The sequence below is a fragment of the Bos taurus genome, chromosome 29, assembly GCF_002263795.3.
Source record: "Bos taurus isolate L1 Dominette 01449 registration number 42190680 breed Hereford chromosome 29, ARS-UCD2.0, whole genome shotgun sequence".
Lineage (NCBI taxonomy): Eukaryota > Metazoa > Chordata > Mammalia > Artiodactyla > Bovidae > Bos > Bos taurus.
The window spans coordinates 50,061,860-50,079,491 of record NC_037356.1 but is presented as its reverse complement, the minus strand read 5'-3'; the positions used below and the strand labels follow the sequence as shown (position 1 = coordinate 50,079,491).

Genomic DNA, 17,632 nt, shown 5'->3' with positions numbered 1-17,632 from the left:
CAGCTTCAAAGAGGCCGACCCTCCCGCGCGGGTCTGCGTCCGCGCCGGGCTGTGCGCGAGAGCGGCGGCCTGTTTGAAGTGGGCCTCCAGGCAGGTGCCCCCAGGGCTGGGACCCGGGGCGCCTGAGGCAGCGGGGGTGCCCCCAGGTCCAGCTCCCCGCTCTCCCTGAGCTGCGCCTGGAGGAGCAGACTGAAGCCGCCAGGGAGGCGGTCCTGGCCTCTGCCAGGGAGAGCAGAAGAGGGGGCGGCTGCTCAGGGCGCCCCGAGACGTCCTCCTGGGCCCGGCCTCAAGTCCAGGCCAAGGGACTCACTGGGGCCGCGGCCAGGGGCGCAGATGGAACTCGGCGCTCTGCTGGCCCCCGGAGGACAGGGCTCTGTGACCTTTCTCCATTTACTCATCAGGTCTCTGCCTACTGAAGGCGAGGCCCGAAGCCCCAGAACTTCCCCAGCCGAGCATGGGCCCCGGGTGGGCAGGTGCGAAGGGAAGTCACTTGGAGAGGGTGCTGGGCAGCGGGCTGCAGGGCTGCCGGCAGGTGGAGGCAGGTGGGCGGAACAGCCGCAAGTGGGGGTGAGGCTTGGCTTCCCTGCGACCCCCCAGCTCCCCCTGCTCCAGCCCAGAGCACCGTGGGCCCTGTCCCAGCACAGGCTCCCTCAGGCTTGGAGAGAGTGAAGAGGATCCCCCAGTGAGGGAAGGTCCCTCCCCCAGGACCCCCGTGGGCCCTGGAGTCCCATCCCCCACCGGCCCGTCCTGGCCCTGCCCCCGCCCCGAGGGTTGGGGCTCCTGCAGAGTGTGCTCCTGGACTCCGAGGGCCCTTCGGGCTGTGCAAGGCCCTGTGGGGGTGTGGATGGGGCCCGGCATCCAGGACTGTGCTGGTGGGGGGCATCTCCTGAGGTTGGGGCTAGTGTCGGGGGTGTCTTGAGCTGAGGTCACAACCGGGGGTGTGGTGTGGGAGGCCGCCTGCTCGGCCCAGAGAAGAAGGGGGCGCCTTGGAGCTGACAGCTGGCTTCCAGGGCACCCTGGCTCTGGCTCCCGCGGGCTCCCTGGGTGGGCGGGCCCCTCCCACTGCCCGGCGCCAGCTCCTGTCCGTGGTGCTGAAAGGGACTTCGGTGCCCAGCTTGCTGCGTGGCCCTCCGCAGCCCCAGGGAAGGGGCAGGTAGTCACTCCATCATCTCTGTCCTGCCCCCGTCTCTTTGCCCAGCACACCTGCGACTTCCCAAGCCTGTTCTGAGGGGGCGATGGGGAGGCCCACCTTCAGGGCCAGCTGGCCATGGAGCAGCTTCTGATCCCTCGGGCAGTGGCAGTCAGTGGGTCTTGGAGCTGCGCAGGCCTGGCCTGGTCTAGTTTCCCCTTCTGAGGAAGGGAGGGGCTGTTGCAAGGGTCAGCGTTCAAGTGGAACACGTGGAGGAGCCTTAGTTCTGACTAGATTGTGGTGTAGCTGGAGCTGTGGCTGCATTCAGGCCCGACCACTGCTCAGGGCTCCTCCGTCCATGGAGTCCTCCAGGCAAGGATACTGGAGTGGGTAGCCATTCCCTTCTCCAGGGGAACTTCCCAACCCAGGGATAGAACTCAGGTCTCCTGCATTGCAGGTGGATTCTTTACTGTCTGAGCCACCAGGGAAGCCCGTGCTTGCATAGCATCCCCTGAAACGAAGGGAAACCCTTCTGAAACATACCAGGAGGTTGTAATGAGAGGAGACAGGGTGAATGCCGTGTGAGCTGAAGGCCCCGTGCACAGCCCTCTGGGCCGCACACACTGCTGCGAACCTGGTCGCTACAACAACAGTCTTGTTCTCAGCTCCGGGGGTCGGAAGTCTGCGGGTGGCTCTCTGGCCTGAGGGAGGGTGGCCCCAGACCCCTTCCCCCAGCTCTCAGCAGCCTGCAGCTCCTCTGGAAGCAGCCCCGCGGCCTCTGCCCCCTCATCCGCGAGGCCTTCTCCCATGTCTGTGTCCAGCCTCCGTCTGCTTTTCTTTTATGAGAAACTTGTCGGTGGACGTGAGGCCCACTTGTCCTACACGGAGGGCGATTCCTTCTGAAATCTGTGACTTAAGTGCCTCTGCAAAGGCCGGTTTCCCAAACAGGCTCACGCGTGGGGTCCAGGCATTGAGACATGGGCTGCCGTTCGACCCCTGCGCACCTGGGTTTGGGGCCCCAGGCGGATCCCTGCCCCTGGGCAGGAGCTGCTCAGCTGCCGCCCAGAGCACTCGTCCTGAAGGACGAGGAGCTGATGCCCTTCCTGGAAGGGCTCCTCGCCCACAGCCTGCACCCGCGGGTGGGGGGTTGGAGAAGAGCCAGGTGAGCACAAGGGGTTAACTCTCACAGTAGTAGGGTGGCCTCCTGCCCACCCTCAGGACCCCCACCCACCCAAGCAGACCCTGGAGGAGGCCATGTCAGGGGAAGAGATGGGTCAGCGTGTCTCCGCGGAGCATCGCCTTGAGACAGGGCAGCAGGCTCCTTGGAGCAGTGACCCCTGGGATCCCAAAGGAAGCTGAGCTCTTGTTAGCATCTGACCTTGGAGAAAGGAGGCCGTCCATTCTGCCACATCCCACTGGCCACACAGACCAGCCCTGGTGAAGCCTGGGGGGGACCACACTGCCTGGGGGTCCCTGGAGAGGACCATACTGCCCAGGGGGGGTCGCGCGGGGGTCCCTGGGGAGGATCACACTGCCCTGGAGGTCGCTAGGGGGTCCCTGGGGAGGACCACACTGCCCTGGGGGCCTGCATTCTGCTGAGGTGAGTGGACAGCAGCATACCGAGGTGGCAGGTGCAGTCATGCGTGCCCCTCGAGCTGAGCCTGTGCCTCCTGCCTCATCGTTCCTGCCTGGGGAGCTGGGGGGAGGGGCTGCTCCTTGGGCGTAGTTTCTTGGGGAGCCCCTCAGGTCCGCCCTGGTCCTGTGCCCCCCCTTTGACTGTGCCCTGGGACATTTGATGGCGCAGGCTCCTCTCCAGGCCTTGGGCTCATGGAGAACCCGGGCCCCTTTCCTGAGTTCTGCCACCACAACCACCCATCCTCTCCATCAAGAGGGCACATGTGAGCCCCAGTGAGGGTGGGCTGGGGTCTCTGGGCTAGTTCTTGGAGGGGGGCGTGGGGGTGTGGCCAGGGCAGAGCTGGGAAGCTGCAGGAGCAGCTGAGATCCCCACTGCAGCAGGACCTCCTCAGAGAAGCCACTGGGCTGGCCTTGGGTGCAGGGCCCGGGGAGCTCTGGTCCCGGGGATGGTCACGGGCAACCCGCAGGCTCTCAGCAGTACGCCAGAGGTGTCCCCTCTCAAAGCGGGGACTCAGCCCTGTCCTGCCCCTTCTCAGTTATGGTAACAAGCCGTGCCTGCCCCCACTGCCCTCCAAGCTCCCCGGTGCCAGCGTGGGAAGCCAGGCTGGGAGGCAGGGCTGGCTCAAGGTGGCCAGCTGTGCTGACTCATTTCCCCACGAGCCAGTGTGGAGTGGCATCCCCCACCCTTGTCCAGGGAGAGCCCTGTGGGAGGGGCGGCGGGCTGTCTGCTCTGTCCACCCTGGGAAAGCAGTGTCCCCCACACCCCCATGGTGAGGTGTGCAGAGGCGGTGGAAACTGGGTTGCCCTCAGCTGTGCTCGTGGCCCTGGGGAGCTGGCCACATGGCCCAGTGGCGCAGTGACGGTCATGGGGAGGGCCGGCCACCTGCCCCAGGGTCAGTGACCTTTAGGTGGTCCCGTGAGCATCAGTGGCAGGACGCTGGTGTCTCCTGAGGCACCAAGAGGGGCTCTGGGGGGTCCCGGCTGCCCTTCCCTCCTCCTGGCTCCGCGGAAGGCGGAGGGGAGGGGCCCTCGGGTGCCTGGCGTCCCGCTCAGCCTGGTCACCCGGGCCTGAGCCCCCAGCACAGGGAGGCCGGTGTGGGCACACTGACGGGGGCTCCGCAGAAGCGGGTGTGTCCCGTCCCTCAAAGACCTGGAGTTGTCAGACCAAGCTGGGCGTCTGGACGCCACGGACAGCGGCCGGAGCGGCCCCTGCAGCGATGTGGGTTCCAGTCCTCCTCTGCCCCGCGCCCGCCCCTGCCTCCATGCTCCCTGGCACAGAGTGACTTAGATCAGCAGTGCCCACTCGGGGCTGGGGCCCTCCCCCCGCCAGAGCCTCCGGGAGACAAGCTGACTCCCACCCTTTCATGAGCCTTCACCCTCTCTGGGGGGTGTGTGGCAGAAGCCACAGGAGGGGTCTCCGGGGTGGAGTAGAGGTGGATGGCCAGGGGGCCTCAGGTGGCCCTGAGCTCAGGATGGAGGGAGGAATTGCCTGGGGAGCTGCGCTGCGCTGCCCGCCCGCAGGGGCTGCAGGCCGAGGGCAGCCCACCTCGGCTGGGCACCTCAAGAACTTGGCGAGGGGAGCCCGGTGCCTGCCCAGCCAGGCCTGTAGAGGCTTATTGCTCAGGGAAGGGGGGAAAACAGTGCTGGAGGCTGGGGCGCAGTCTGGGGAGTGTCTCCCGCCATGTCTGTAGGGATGGGGTCCTGCAGTCCTGCTGCCTCCTCCCCGCCTTGGCTTCAGCTGCCCTGCGGGGCCACAGGGCTGGGCCCGGTGCGCAGAGGTCCCCTCCCCCTCAGGCGCGGCTGCACCGCCCGTCCAGACCTCTGTCCAGCCCCAGGCAGTCTCTGGGCAGTGGGGCCTGGGCCCACCCCGGGGCTCCCCGTGGCACGGCGGCCCCTGTGCTCTGTCCTGTCCTCCAAGCTGGCAGTCCCCGCGTTGCTGAGCCCTCCAACAGGGTCTTTTCCAAAGGACCATGACCAAGAAGAAAAGGGGGGTCAAGGATGACCAGAGGGCCCGGGTGAGGCGTCTGCTCGGGACCACCCCACGTGGCTTCCGACCCCTCAGGCCCTCCAGCCCCCTACCTACAATCTGAGGCCCCAGGGCTGCAGCCTGAGCCGTGCGCCTCCCCCTCGGCTCCCCCCGCTCCCAGGTCCCCAAGGCTCTGCCATCCTTCCTCCAGCAGCTGGGGGCGGGAGCCGGGCCTGTGCCTGCCTCTAGGCCCGCGGGCCCAATGGCTGAGGGGAGGGCAGAGCTACTCGGGAGGCTGGGCTGTCAGGGTGGGGGAAGAGTCCTGCGGTCAGCACCTGGGCCTAGGTGCGGGGGTCTGCACTCAGCCAGCGGCCCCTGGGTCCCTGGACTCCCCAGGCTGTGCTCAGGAAGCCTGCCCCCCGTGCCCATGCACACGTACACGGGTCCCTGCTGGGGTGCAGCAGGGACCCCGTGGCTGGGCCCAGGGTTCTCAGGTTGGCTCTGAGGAGCCCTCCCTGAAGCCCTGGGCACCCGCCGCCTGAGCAGGACTGCCAGTTTCTCCAACAATTATCTGTGACACTGTGTACTTTTCTTCTCTTGCCTGTGCCCGAATTTGCTGTAAAGACAATAATTAGAGATAAAGTCACAATTGGAAAATGAGCCTGAGCAGTTGGAGGGCTGGTAATTAGGGCGGTCCTGGGCTTCCCTCACAGGCCCTCCCAGGGGTGCACTCTGCTTCCTGCCTCCAGGGAAGTGGTGAGGCTGCTTGAAACCCAAACCTCCCACCCAGAGGGCCCTGGGGCTGCAGGAGACCGGCACACCCAGGGGGGCCCAGAAGCTCCACCTGACAGGGGCACCTCTATGCTGGGCTTTGCAGGGTGTGTAGGAATCCGTGCACAGTGGACTTCTGTGGACAGAGGCAACAAGTGGGAGAAATGAAGGCAGGGAGGAAGCCACCAGAGTTCTAGGACACAGCCCAGGGCAGCCCGCTGTGCCCAGGCCCAGAGCAGCTCCCCACCTGCCTGGGGTGTGTCCCGGGTACCTTGTCCACTGGGTTCTCGGTCCTCCTGGCCTCTCTGCGTGTTGGTGTCTCACAAACCCCGTGCGCCGTCAGCAGATTGCCTGCCGTGATTATCGGGGAGGCGGGGTGGCCACCTCACGCCCCACTTCTGGGGCCGCCTATGTCACCCTCCAGGTCGCTACTGAGGTGAAGCTCATGCTCCTTCATTCCCCACGTGTCTCTGAGTCCTGCCTCCTGAGGACACGCGTGTTGGGGTATGTGTGTGCACTGGTGTGCCAAGCCCCTGTGCAGGCTGTGAGGCTCGGCAGTAGGGCCGCCGGCGACTCCCCAGGAACCCTCGCCTGTTCTGTTTGCAGTTTGTCCCGCGTCTGCCCTGGGCCTCAGAGGGGCTCATGTCCCCGGGAGCAGCCGGGCCACCGTGACTGTGGCTCCTTGAGGCCTGTCCACCTTGTCTGGGCGAGGGGTCTGTGCCAGGCCTGGGTGCCGTCCTGGAGGTGTGGAGGCCCTGGGCCTCAGCTCTGAGTTGCAGACACCGCTGCTGCGCCTGGTCCCTGGGGCCCTCTTGCTCTGCTGTCTCCTGACCTGAATCACAGGCTCAGATCAAAGGCAGCTGGTGAGCCCCAGGAGCCGCAGCCCTTCGCCGGCAGGAGCTGGGGCTCAGCGGGCCCCCCTGCGGGGCCTCTGTCCTCCCCTGAGCTGAGGAAGGGCAGGCTCAGGGCTCAGGGCTTCCACCAGGCCAGGTCCCCCGCCCTCGTCCGGCCCACCTGCCTCTGGGGAGCACGGATCACCTCCCAGCCACCCGCGAGCTTGCTGCCCATGGGCGAGGCTGCGGGGCAGGGGGCAAGGAGGAGGACGCGAGCTGCTGGGAAGGTGTGAGCGTTCATGAAACGACACCAACGGTCAGATAAAGAGATGCATGCCCCTTAGGGGAAGCTGCATGTGGCAAGATTTGTTTCTCAAGCAAAGGGCTTTGCAGTTTTCTGAGAGCTGCCCCGCAGCAGCATCCAAAGGGGCAAGTGCACACCCCGCTGGTCGGAGCTGCGAGCCGCGTCGAGGTCACAGTTAGAGCAGCACAGCATGAATGAGACGGGCGTCCGCCCAGGCCAAGCACAGGCTGCAGAGCTGCGGAGCCCGGCGTCTCCCCCGCGGCTGCCGCTGGGCTCCCACGTGCTGGAGGGGGCTCCAACTGTGGTGGTCACCTCCGTGCCCATCGGGGAATGTCCAGGCGGGGCCCAGGCTGGGGCGGGGAGGGCAGAGGGTGTTTGGGTCTGAGGCCACAGAGGGCACAGGAGGACAGGAACCAGGCTGGGGAGGGAGAGAGGCTGCCAGGGGCTCTGTCAGTGAATCTCTGCGGGATTGGGAGGGGGGCAGGTGCCCAGCTGTGCCCACGTGGCCAAGAGGCAGCGAGCAGGACCGAGGGTCCCTGCAGCCACAGCAGAGGTGTGTTGATGGCGTCCTGCCCAGGAGGGGCCCTGCACCGGTGTCCTGGGGTGAGCGGGTGCCCGAGGCCCCTCTGTCCAGAGGTCCTCAGGCCAGAAGGAGGGTGATGGGTAGTGGTGCAGGGTCGGTGAGGCCCAGCATGGGTGGGTGGGGTGGGACGGGTGTCACCCTGGCTCCCCACTGAGGGGCTGGGTTTCCGCTGAGGTCTGGGGGGCGACTCCAGGTGTCACTAGCGAGGGAGTGAGGGCCATGCTGAGGCCAGGCTGGAGGAGGCCGAGACCGCCGTGTGGCGTGGGGCAGGGACCATGCTGGGGGCAGCCTCTGGCCGGTGCCTGAGGAGTAGGGGCAGAGAGTTCCTGGGGTCTGGCTCAGGACTCGCCAGGCAGGGCAGGAGCCCAGGGCCCCAGGGGCTGAGTGAGGGGTCCCAAGGGCAGGGTGCGAGCCGTGGCCCGGCTGGATGGGGTCTGAGGCCTGCTGTCCCCCCAGGCCTGGTGAAGCTGGGGATCCACTGTGTCACGTGCCAGAAGGTGGCCGTCAAGATCGTCAACCGGGAGAAGCTCAGCGAGTCTGTACTGATGAAGGTGAGGAGGGCGGGCGGGAGCCCTGCCGCTGGTGACTCTGTGGGTCAGGGGCACGAAGTTCAAGATGCTCCAAGATACCCGGGTGGGGAGCTGGGAGCTCAGGGAAGGGGACCCGGGGGTGGGCTGGCAGGGACGGGGCACAACTGGGGGCGGGGGGGGGGGTGTGTGGCCAGGGACAGAGCATAGCTGGGGGGCAGGAACAGGGCAGAGCCAGGGAGCAGGGAGACCCCCGCGGGGGAGTCCCCAGTGACGGCGGCCCCCTGCAGGTGGAGCGGGAGATCGCGATCCTGAAGCTGATCGAGCACCCCCACGTCCTCAAACTGCACGACGTCTATGAAAACAAAAAATATTTGTAGGTATTGCTGGGTGCGGAGAGCGGGGCGGGGCCTCCTGGGGGGCAGGGCTCAGGGGGCGGGGCCTCCGGGGGGGGAAGTGCTCTGGGGGCGGGGCCTCCGGGGGCGGGGCTCCTGGGGGGCAGGGCTCCGGGGGCGGGGCCTCCAGGGGCAGGGCCTCCTGGGGGCAGGGCTCCGGGGGCGGGGCCGGGGGCAGGGGTCAAGGGGCAGGAGCCACTCAGGCCCTTTCTCCTGCCCCGTGACCCTCGCGCAGCCCCAGCAGCCCCTACGTGCTCCTCACGGGCGTGGGGACCCCAGGCTGGCTGGCTGCACTGTGGCCACGGCCTGCTGTCCGGCTGCCTGAGCGTGGCTGACCTTCCGTCACCACCGAGGCCGGCGGACATCTTTCCGCGTGGGCAGTCCGCGCACGTGCCCCCTCCCGCGCGTGACCTCAGCGACCGCACCCAGGGTGGACCCAAAGGGGGCGTCGGCTCTGCTGCTGCCGCGGGCGTGGCTGGAGGCAAGGGCCCACGTCCTTCTTGGGACAGCGGCGGAGGGAGGGGGTGCGGGCAGGAGGTCCATCTGGCACCGCTCCCGCAGGCCCGCTGCTCCAGGGGCTCCTCGGGGCCTCCAGCCCGGCCCTGACTGCGCCCTGATGCACACAGGCCGGCCAGCCTGAGTGGCTCTGTCCTGGGCAGCTCTTGGGGAGCAGGGGGCCCAGCGCCCCACCAGCAGCCCCTTCCGAGTGTTTAGTGGCAGACGGTGTGACAAGCCGCCCCCGTGGGGCCCCGGGAAAAACAGGGTCCTCGCATTAGAGGCCTGGGGGCTGAGGGAGGCAGGGGTGGTCCTGGGCCCCCGATACTGATGAGCTGGAGCTGCCATCAGAACCACGATGAGGGGCACGACCCATGGGTCTCCCCTCCTGTCCACATCACCCCCGTTGGCCTGACTGGGTTCCCACCTGCTTGTGTCTCGATGCCGGCCCGTGAGCCTGGGGTGCGGGTGGGTGCTGGGCAGGTCTTGGGCAGGTCTTGCCCACGTCTGCACACAGGAGACAGTCACTTGTCCTGTTCTGATACTTATGGGGCTGATGGGCAGAGAGTGGGGCTCCTAGGGGCCCCCCCGGGATGGGCTAGAAGCAGGGAGGGACTGGGGATGGCAGGCTAGGTGGAGGACACAGTCAAGACAGGCTGGGTGATGGGACAGGATGCTGGGAGGACACAGGCCGGCCTGGCTGCTGCTGGGCCCAGCGCCCTCCCAAGGTGCCAGGGAGGGCCGGGAGCCTGGACGTGGGAGCTCAGGCAGGGCCTCTGCCCCTGAGCTGGGGTGCCGCCTGAACCCCCTCTCAGGAACAGGGCGGGCCCCGGGAACCGCCCCTTTCCTCGCTGACACCCCAGCGTGTCCCCACCCTGTGTCCCAGCCCCTTCCTCCCCCAGCTCCTCGCCACAGACAGGCTGCCCCCCCACTGGCCCCTCCATTTCTGTAAGACCAGCTCCAGGCCCACACTCCCGTCCCTGCCTGCCGTGGTCCCACCGCATGGCTCCTGTCACCCCCTCCCGTCCCCAAGCCCCCTCAGACCAGCAGAACCACCCCTGTCCAGCTCCCACCGGGGATTCCTCAGGGTCTGTGCTCAGCCTGAGTCCCAGCTCCCCTGAGGACCGCCGCCCACCTCACCCCAGAAACCAGCCCCTCAGGCTCGACTCCAGGGAGGCTCAGCTCGGACACAGCCCCCTTCTCGGTTCAGAGGGCCATGGGGTTCACCCCCTACACCATCGAGCTGTGTTGAGCCAAGTTGGGGGCAGTCACTACCTGCTATCTGGACACCCCCAGACCTCCCCCCCCAGGCCCCTCCCCCGCCCAGGCCCCTCCCCCGCCCAGGCCCCTCCTCCCACCTAGGCCCCTCCCCTCCCCGGCCCCTCCTCCCACCTAGGCCCCTCCCCCGCCCAGGCCCCTCCCCTGTCCAGGCCCCTCCTCCCATCTAGGCCCCTCCCCTTCCCCGGGCCCCCTCCTCCCGCCCAGGCCCCTTCCCCACCCGGGTCCTCCCCCGGACCCTGCCTCGCCTCTTCCCAGACCAGCTGTGCCCTGCCCCAACCCATCCCTTTTGAGGTCCGCCCTGCTGGTGCCCGGCTCCCTCAGGGCCTGAGCATCTGACATGTCCTCGCTCATTCAGGAGCCCAGGAAGGGCCTGGAAGGACCAAACCTCAGGCTCAGGAGAGGGTCAGCTACCTCAGTGCCCCCTGGTCTTGAGGCTCAGTGTGGGTCTGTTGCCTGGGCCTGCCAGGAGGGGAGTGGCGGGCGCCCACCTGCTGAGGAGCAGCGGTGCCCTGGCTGGGTGCGCCCACCCAACGCCTGCCTGCCCCCTGCAGATACCTGGTGCTAGAACATGTGTCTGGTGGAGAGCTCTTTGACTACCTGGTCAAGAAGGGGAGGCTGACCCCCAAAGAGGCCCGGAAGTTCTTCCGCCAGATCATCTCTGCGCTGGACTTCTGCCACAGCCACTCCATATGGTGTGTCCCCGCCCACCAGGTGCCCCGCCCCACCACGTGCCCCCCGCCCCTCCAGGCACCCCAGTTCAGTTCAGTCGCTCAGTCGTGTCCGACTCTTTGTGACCCCATAGACTACAGCACACCAGGCCTCCCTGTCCATCACAACCCCCAGAGCTTATTCAAACTCATATCCATTGAGTCAGTGATGCCATCCAACCATCTCATCCTCTGTCACCCCCTTCTCCTCCTGCCTTCAATCTTTCCCAGCATCAGGGTCTTTTCCAGTGAGTCAACTCTGCATCAGGTGGCCAAAGTATTGGAGCATCAGCTTCATCATGTATCTTTCCAATGAATTTTCAGGACTGATTTCCTTTAGGATGGACTGGTTGGATCTCTGTGCAGGCACCCAGGCACCCCATTCCCCACCAAGCAGCCCCCATCCCTGCACGTGTGCCTCCCCCAGCTCTTGCATCCCCCAGCCCCTCACTGGATCAGGCAGCATATCCCTACTGACCCCCTCGGGGCATCAGAAAGCTTTCTGCCAGGTGCCCACCCAAATGTCCTTGGTGCTTTCAGAGGCCCGGGGGCCAGGGTATCCTTGGTCTGGGGGCCCCAGGTTGGTGCTGGCCCAGAGCAGGTATGAGGTGTGGTGGGGGAAGCAGGAAAGGGGAGAGACTCCAAGGAGTAAAGCAGAGCGTGCCCATCGCTGGCAGTCCTGTCCGCCCATCCTGCCACCCTGCAGCCATCGGCCTGAGGGAGACCTCCGATTGACCGCTGGTGACATCAGCGGGCTGCGCTGCCATTGGCCTCCTGCTGTGAGGCGGGGTTTTAGGGGGGCCGCTGCGATCAGCCTCAATCCTGCCTTCCTTCCAGCCACAGGGATCTGAAACCAGAAAACCTTCTGCTGGACGAGAAGAATAACATCCGGATCGCAGACTTCGGCATGGCGTCGCTGCAGGTTGGCGACAGCCTGCTGGAGACCAGCTGCGGGTGAGCTGAGCCCCGAGCCGGCCTCCGGTCCTACACGGGCCAGGACGGTGGCCGCAGCCTGGCCCCATGGCTGCCACGGCAGGCGGCCCAGCGGCCTGGGCTGAAGGCAGGGGCCCGGCGCCCCCGTGGGGCTGCCGGGGCAGGGATAAGGCATGCCCCGTGGTCCTGCCTCTGCCCGCTGGCTCCTTGGGTCCCTGGCTCCCAGGAGCATGCAGAGGCTATGAGGTTGTGGGAGAACTGGCACCAAATCCCTGGAACTCCCCAGTAGGGCATCCATGCCAGGCAGAGTCTGGAGGCATGGAGCGGGGGTCACCCCACCCTCGGTCTCCACCTGCTGCCGTTCTGGGGGGCAGCCCAGAAGTCCAGGGGGTGGGATGGCCAGGGTACGGTGCGTCCTGAGCCTCCTGCCCTGACTTCGGCTTTTGCCTTCAGGTCGCCCCACTATGCCTGTCCGGAGGTGATCCGGGTAAGTAGCCACCCACCCCAGCCCCTGTCCAGACAAGGGGCCTCCCTGCCCCGGTGATTGCAGACCCCCAGGTCGGGGCCTGGCTGCCTGTCTGAGGCGCCGGCCCCGGGCCCATAGCCTCCCGGACCCTCTGTCCCCGCAAGAATTCCGGCCCTGCGCCCCCACCAACCCCAGGACTGTCCGCAGGGGGAGAAATACGACGGCCGCAAGGCAGACGTGTGGAGCTGCGGCGTGATTCTGTTCGCGCTGCTGGTGGTGAGGCTCCCCGCGCCCCGTCGGCCCACCCCCCGCCCCTCTGCCCCCACCCCCCGACACCCTGCCCCGTGGGTCCGCCCGCCCTGACCCCGCGCCGCCTGCAGGGGGCGCTGCCATTCGACGACGACAACCTGCGGCAGCTGCTGGAGAAGGTGAAGCGCGGCGTCTTCCACATGCCGCACTTCATCCCGCCCGACTGCCAGAGCCTGCTGCGCGGCATGATCGAGGTGGACGCGGCGCGGCGCCTCACGGTGCGTGCGCCCGGGCAGGGCCCCGTGCGCGGTCCTTCAGGGCCCGCTCCGGGGCGGGGGCGGGCGGGGAGTCAGGGTCTGGGGGGGACCAGGGTTTGGGGGCCCCCCCGCTCTGAAAGAGGTCCAGCGCGCCCCCGTCGGGGCGGAGCGCCTCCTGCTCTCCCTTCGCCCAGCTCCCCCCAGCTCTGCCCGCGCCCCGCTGCCCGCTGCTCCCCTCCCTCCGCCCCTCCCTGAGCCCCGGGGGGCTCCTGCTGCCCACCCCGCAGCGCCTTACCCCTGCTTGCAGCCCCGCTGCCCCTAGCTCCCCGCCGTCTCCGGGAGGCCTGTCCTCTCCCCCGTGGGTAGGTAGGGTCAGGGCACTAGCCAGGCGTCTGGGATGGCCCCTTGCCGTGAGCCCGGGAGCCCCCGCCGGCCCCGCGCTCCCTCCCGCCCCCGGCTCCACACCTGTCTCCGCCCGCTCCTTCCCCGCTGTCTGTCTCACTGCTCGCTCGGCCTCCAGCCCCGCCCCTCCGCTCCTGCTCCCCTGGCCCCTAACGCGGCCTCGCTCCTTCCTCGCACTAACTCCCTGTTTCTCTTTCTTTGTAGCTAGAGCACATTCAGAAACACATATGGTATATGTAAGTAGCTTTTCCTGCCCGCAGCGCCCGCTTTGCCTGCCTCTGTGGCCCGAAGGGCCCGCTAGGGACGGCGGGGGGAGGGCCCGGCCCAGCGCAGGCCTGCCTCCAGCCTCGGGCGCCCGGGCCAGCTCTCGGGGACCCTGGCCAGCCCGTGCTGGGCACAGGCAGGACGCAGGAGATGTGCAGGGGCCGGGCGCAGGGAGAGCAGCAGGACTCAGGCCCAGGGCGGGGAGCGGGCGAGGAGCCTCGGGTGCTGCCGGAGGGAGTGACCGGGCCCTGTCCCCGCAGAGGAGGCAAGAACGAGCCGGAGCCGGAGCAGCCTGTCCCTCGCAAGGTGCAGATCCGCTCCCTGCCCAGCCTGGAGGACATCGACCCCGACGTGCTGGACAGCATGCACTCGCTCGGCTGCTTCCGGGACCGCAACAAGTTGCTGCAGGACCTGCTGTCCGAGGAGTGCGTCCGGGGGCCTGCCCGGGGGCGGGGGCGCCAGCCTGCGGGGACCCCATCCAGCCTCCCGGCGCCTCTCACCCTCTGCAGGGAGAATCAGGAGAAGATGATCTACTTCCTCCTCCTGGACCGGAAAGAGAGGTACCCGAGCCACGAGGATGAGGACCTGCCGCCCAGGAACGAGATAGGTACGGGGTCCCGGGGCCGCCCGCCCGCCCCTGCGGACTGCCGGCCCTGACCCCGCTCTGCACGCAGACCCGCCCCGGAAGCGTGTGGACTCCCCGATGCTCAACCGGCACGGCAAGCGGCGGCCCGAGCGGAAGTCCATGGAGGTGCTGAGCGTCACGGACGGCGGCTCCCCCGTGCCTGCACGGCGGGCCCTGGAGATGGCCCAGCACGGCCAGAGGTGCGTGCCTCCTGCCGCCCCGGCCCGGCGGCGCGGGGCCGGGCCTGGCTCCTCTCTGCACCCCGCCCTGGGGCTGGGCTGAGGCTGCTGCGTGGCACTGCGCTGAGCTGTGCCTGGGGAGGTGTCGGGGTAGGGGGGGCCTGCATGGGCTGCACTGGCTGCACTGGGCTGGGCTGGCTGGCTGAGCTGAGCTGGACTGGGCTGGCTGAGCTGGAATAAGGTGATCTGGGCTGAACTCTGCGCCCCGGCAGACTGGGCTGGGTTGGGCTGAGAGGGGCAGGGCTTTGCTTGGTTGGCCTGGGTCAGGCTGGGTTGGGTGAGGCCATCCTGGACAGAGCTGGGCTGGAGTGGATTAGACTGGGCAGGGCCGGGCAGGGCTGGGCGGAGGTCAGCTGTGTTCAGAGCCGCAGCCCAGGAGGCTTAACGCCGATTGATGCTGAGCCCGTGTTTGGGTCAGCTGTGGCCAGGCAGGGGTCAGGGATGTGGAATCTTGGGGTGGGGAGTCTGGGCCCCCCGAGGAGGGGTGAGCATCAGGGCCCTGCAGAGCCTCTGCTGTTCCCGGGATGCTGGGCGAGACCAAGCCTCCCTGCCCAGGTAGGGCCTTCAGCCCTCGGGGAGGCCCCGGGGCGGAGGCTTCGCGGGAGGTGTCACCTCTGGAGCCCCGGCCACACCGGTCAGCTGGGTGCTCGGCGCTGGGGCCAGCCGGGCCTCTGAGGAACTGCAGGCTGCGGGCCGCCGTCAGGATTAAACAGGCCATCGACCCATCAGCCACGGCCCCACCCCCGGCGGTCCCAGCCCCCAGCCTCTGGCGTCCCAGCCTCTGGCGTCCCAGCCTCTGGGGCCCTCTCCAGGTCTGCCGGCCACCGTGGTCCACTGCTCGCGGCCTCCTGCCCCAGGGTGGGGGGCGGGGAGGAGCAGGAGGAAGGTCCTGCTTGGCGGGGCACCTCTCCTGGAGGCGCCGTCCTTCCTGAGCCTTGCACTGGCTTCCGGCTCCACAGCTGCGGGCAGGCTGGGGGCTCGCCAGCCTCCCCCCGCCCTGTACACCCCACCTTCGGCCGTCCTGGCTTCCACTCTGCCTTTCAGGCCCGCGTGCCTCAGGGCGCGGGGGGCTGGGGCAGGGTCAGGGGTCAGCCATCCCAGCGGTCACTCCCTGGAAAGCCGACCCTCCTCACCCCCCGCACTTTCTGCTCCATCTCAGAGGCTGCCCCCCCTGGCTTGGGCCCTTGTTGAGGTGACAGGCCGCACCCCTGGGGCGGCACCAGGTGTCCCCTAAGGCCGCCCTGCCCATCAGGCCGCCGGCTGTGCTGCGCCTGCCTGGCCGGCCCTCCTGTGCGCCTGGCCTCGGCCGGCGGGCTGTGCCCAGCTCGGAGGTGTGGAGGGCCGGCCTCCTGGGCCGCCTGGCGGGGCCGCGGCAGTAACTCTGTTTTCTCACTTTGTTCCTGCTGTAGTAAAGCAATGTTCAGTAAAAGCCTGGATATCGCTGAAGCCCACCCCCAATTCAGCAAAGAAGACAGGTATACACCCTGCCCCCCCCATCCCCCGCCCCAGCCCCACAGACAGCGGCGGGCCTGGGGGCAGGGCTGGGCCTCGGGTGGCCACCCGCCTCTGGCGAGGGAGCCTTCCCGTGAGCCGGGGGGAGGGCTGGTCAGCTGAGGCTGACGCCCAGGAGGAGGAACGCGGCCCCCTAGGAGGGCCAGAAGACCCGGGCTCTGCCCACCCCAGGCCCTGGGCTGTCCTCGGCTGTGGTCAGCGGGCCTCTGGGCCTGTTTGGCTCCCCTTCCCCACTCCACACTGGCCTGTGTCCGGGGGCCGCCCGGCTGTCCACACGGACCAGAGTGGAGGTGGTGGCCCCGGGCGCTGCAAGCTCCCCAGGAAGGAGCAGGGACTGTGCGGGTCCCAGGAGGCCCTGCACGCCACCCAGCCATCCAGGCCCCCGGCGCCCCGCCTGCAGGGCCCGCTGCCCGGCAGCGCCCATGGCGGGGCCTCGCTTGGCCCCGGGCCCCCCGGCTCCCCCTCCGTGCCCCCTCCCACCCCGGCTGCTCTGCACTGGCGTGCCCTTCCCGCAGCTCAGCTTCCAGGCTTAGACAGCAGGGCGTGGACGCGGCCCCGTCTCTCTGCCGCTGCTTCTCTGCTTCCTTCATGCTGAGCGGCAAGCTCGCAGCTGCTGCCCCTGCCGGCCGTGGTGCAGGGTGGGCCCCCGCTGGGACCGCCAGTGCGCGCTCCATTCTCACGTCTGAGGGCTTCGGGCCCTGCCCGGCGGACATGGGCGGACTGGGTTGGGGCTGCCGAGGGCAAGGTGCCGGCTCCGTGGCTGTGTCGGGTCGGAGGGTCGTCGCCGTGGGGCTCCAGCCCATGGGTGCCGGGGGCCTGGCCAGCGGGGCCCGGCTCTTCCCTGAGGCCCAGGGGCTGGCTGCGGCGAGGGCGGTGTGGCCGGGCGGGCGGTGTGGCCGCCCTTCACTCTGTTCTGTCCTCTTCTCTCCTGTGGCTGTCTCGACCCCTCCGGTTTCCTTCCTCTAAGGATGGCCGGTGCCGGCGCCCAGGGGTGAGCGGGCGTCTCCTTTCCCTCAAGGCCACGTGGGTGGTGGAGCAAGGCCCGGCAGGCCCGGCCCTAACCCGAGAGGTGTCCAGTTCCTGCCCCGAGGGGGCAGTGGCCGCAGTGGTCTCTGCCGGGTGTGCTGGCCAGTGACCTCTCTGTGGTCGTGCCCAGGCCTAGTCTGCAGGCCACACGGGGCTGGGGTGGACAGAGTCCACGTCCCTGCTGACGGCCGTCACAGGCGCCGTGCAAACGAGGAGGGGGCGGTGGGCGGCTCTTGGCCACACGGGTGGGCTGTGGGCATGGAGGGGCTGGGCTGGTGCCCAGGCGCCAGGGGGTGAGGCGCTCGGCAGAGTGCAGGACTCTGGGTCTGCGACAGCTCAGCCTGGAGGTTCAGCTGGGCTCGGGTCAATGGGTGTGTGGAGAGGGGGCCCTGGGAGCCTCGCCTCCCACATCCCTCTGCTCATCAGGCTCGAGAGCCGTGCTGAGGGCCCCTCTCTGCCCTCTGGGCCTGGGGCTTTGGGCCTCGGATGTGGGGCAGCTTTTGCGTGGGGGGAAGAGGAGCCCCCAGGCCGCCGGCTGCACCCTGGGGCTCTGATGACCCCCAGGGGCCCGGGCCCTCCTGGGCCTGGTGCGAGGCGGGGGGCACGGCAGGCCCGCCCTGGGCACTGCCAGGCCTGCGCTGGGCCGGGGCCGCCTGAGGGGTGAGGCGCTGGGAGCACCCCGTCTGAGCCGCCTGCGCGCCTGTGTCCCCAGGTCCAGGTCCATCAGTGGGGCCTCCTCGGGCCTGTCCACCAGCCCGCTCAGCAGCCCCCGGGTGAGTGACCCCGCCCAGCAGGGCGCCCCCAGGGCGGGGGGCGGTCGGGTGGACCCCCATCCTGCCTGCTGCTCTGGGGGCTCCGGCTGCTCTGCTAACGGCACGTTTTCTGTTTTGTTTTCTCGTTTGTCGGTTTCTTTTGTGGCGAATGCTCCCCCACCCGCCTGCCCCCTTCTCCTGCCTGGGGTCCTCCTCGTGCTGTGTGTACTTGCCGGGGGCGGGGCCTGCGGGGGCGGGGCCTGCGGGGGCGGGGCATGCGC

The 17,632-nt window shown here is 68.6% G+C and overlaps 1 protein-coding gene across 19 annotated transcripts in view; it reads left to right on the top strand.

The window, feature by feature from the left end:
* Positions 1–17,632, top strand: part of BRSK2 (BR serine/threonine kinase 2) — a 49,955-nt gene that overhangs the window by 21,673 nt on the left and 10,650 nt on the right. For 10 of the 19 annotated variants that reach the window (XR_003033311.2, XR_009493390.1, XR_003033312.2 and 7 more), the window contains exons 2-15: positions 7,678–7,772; positions 8,039–8,124; positions 10,471–10,611; positions 11,464–11,580; positions 12,013–12,046; positions 12,233–12,301; positions 12,406–12,552; positions 13,138–13,169; positions 13,458–13,622; positions 13,707–13,804; positions 13,872–14,022; positions 15,471–15,536; positions 16,541–16,564; positions 17,312–17,372. Coding sequence is in view for 14 of the 19 variants with exons in the window: in XM_024987601.2 (XP_024843369.1) it covers positions 7,678–7,772; positions 8,039–8,124; positions 10,471–10,611; positions 11,464–11,580; positions 12,013–12,046; positions 12,233–12,301; positions 12,406–12,552; positions 13,138–13,169; positions 13,458–13,622; positions 13,707–13,804; positions 13,872–14,022; positions 15,471–15,536; positions 16,541–16,564; positions 17,312–17,372 (1,286 nt within the window). In the remaining 5 variants the exon portion in view is untranslated. Of the gene's footprint in view, positions 1–7,677; positions 7,773–8,038; positions 8,129–10,470; positions 10,612–11,463; positions 11,581–12,012; positions 12,047–12,232; positions 12,302–12,405; positions 12,553–13,137; positions 13,170–13,457; positions 13,623–13,706; positions 13,805–13,871; positions 14,023–15,470; positions 15,537–16,540; positions 16,565–17,311; positions 17,373–17,632 lie in introns of those variants that run through there. The other 9 variants (XR_003033314.2, XM_024987605.2, XM_024987606.2 and 6 more) reach the window with 3 other exon arrangements.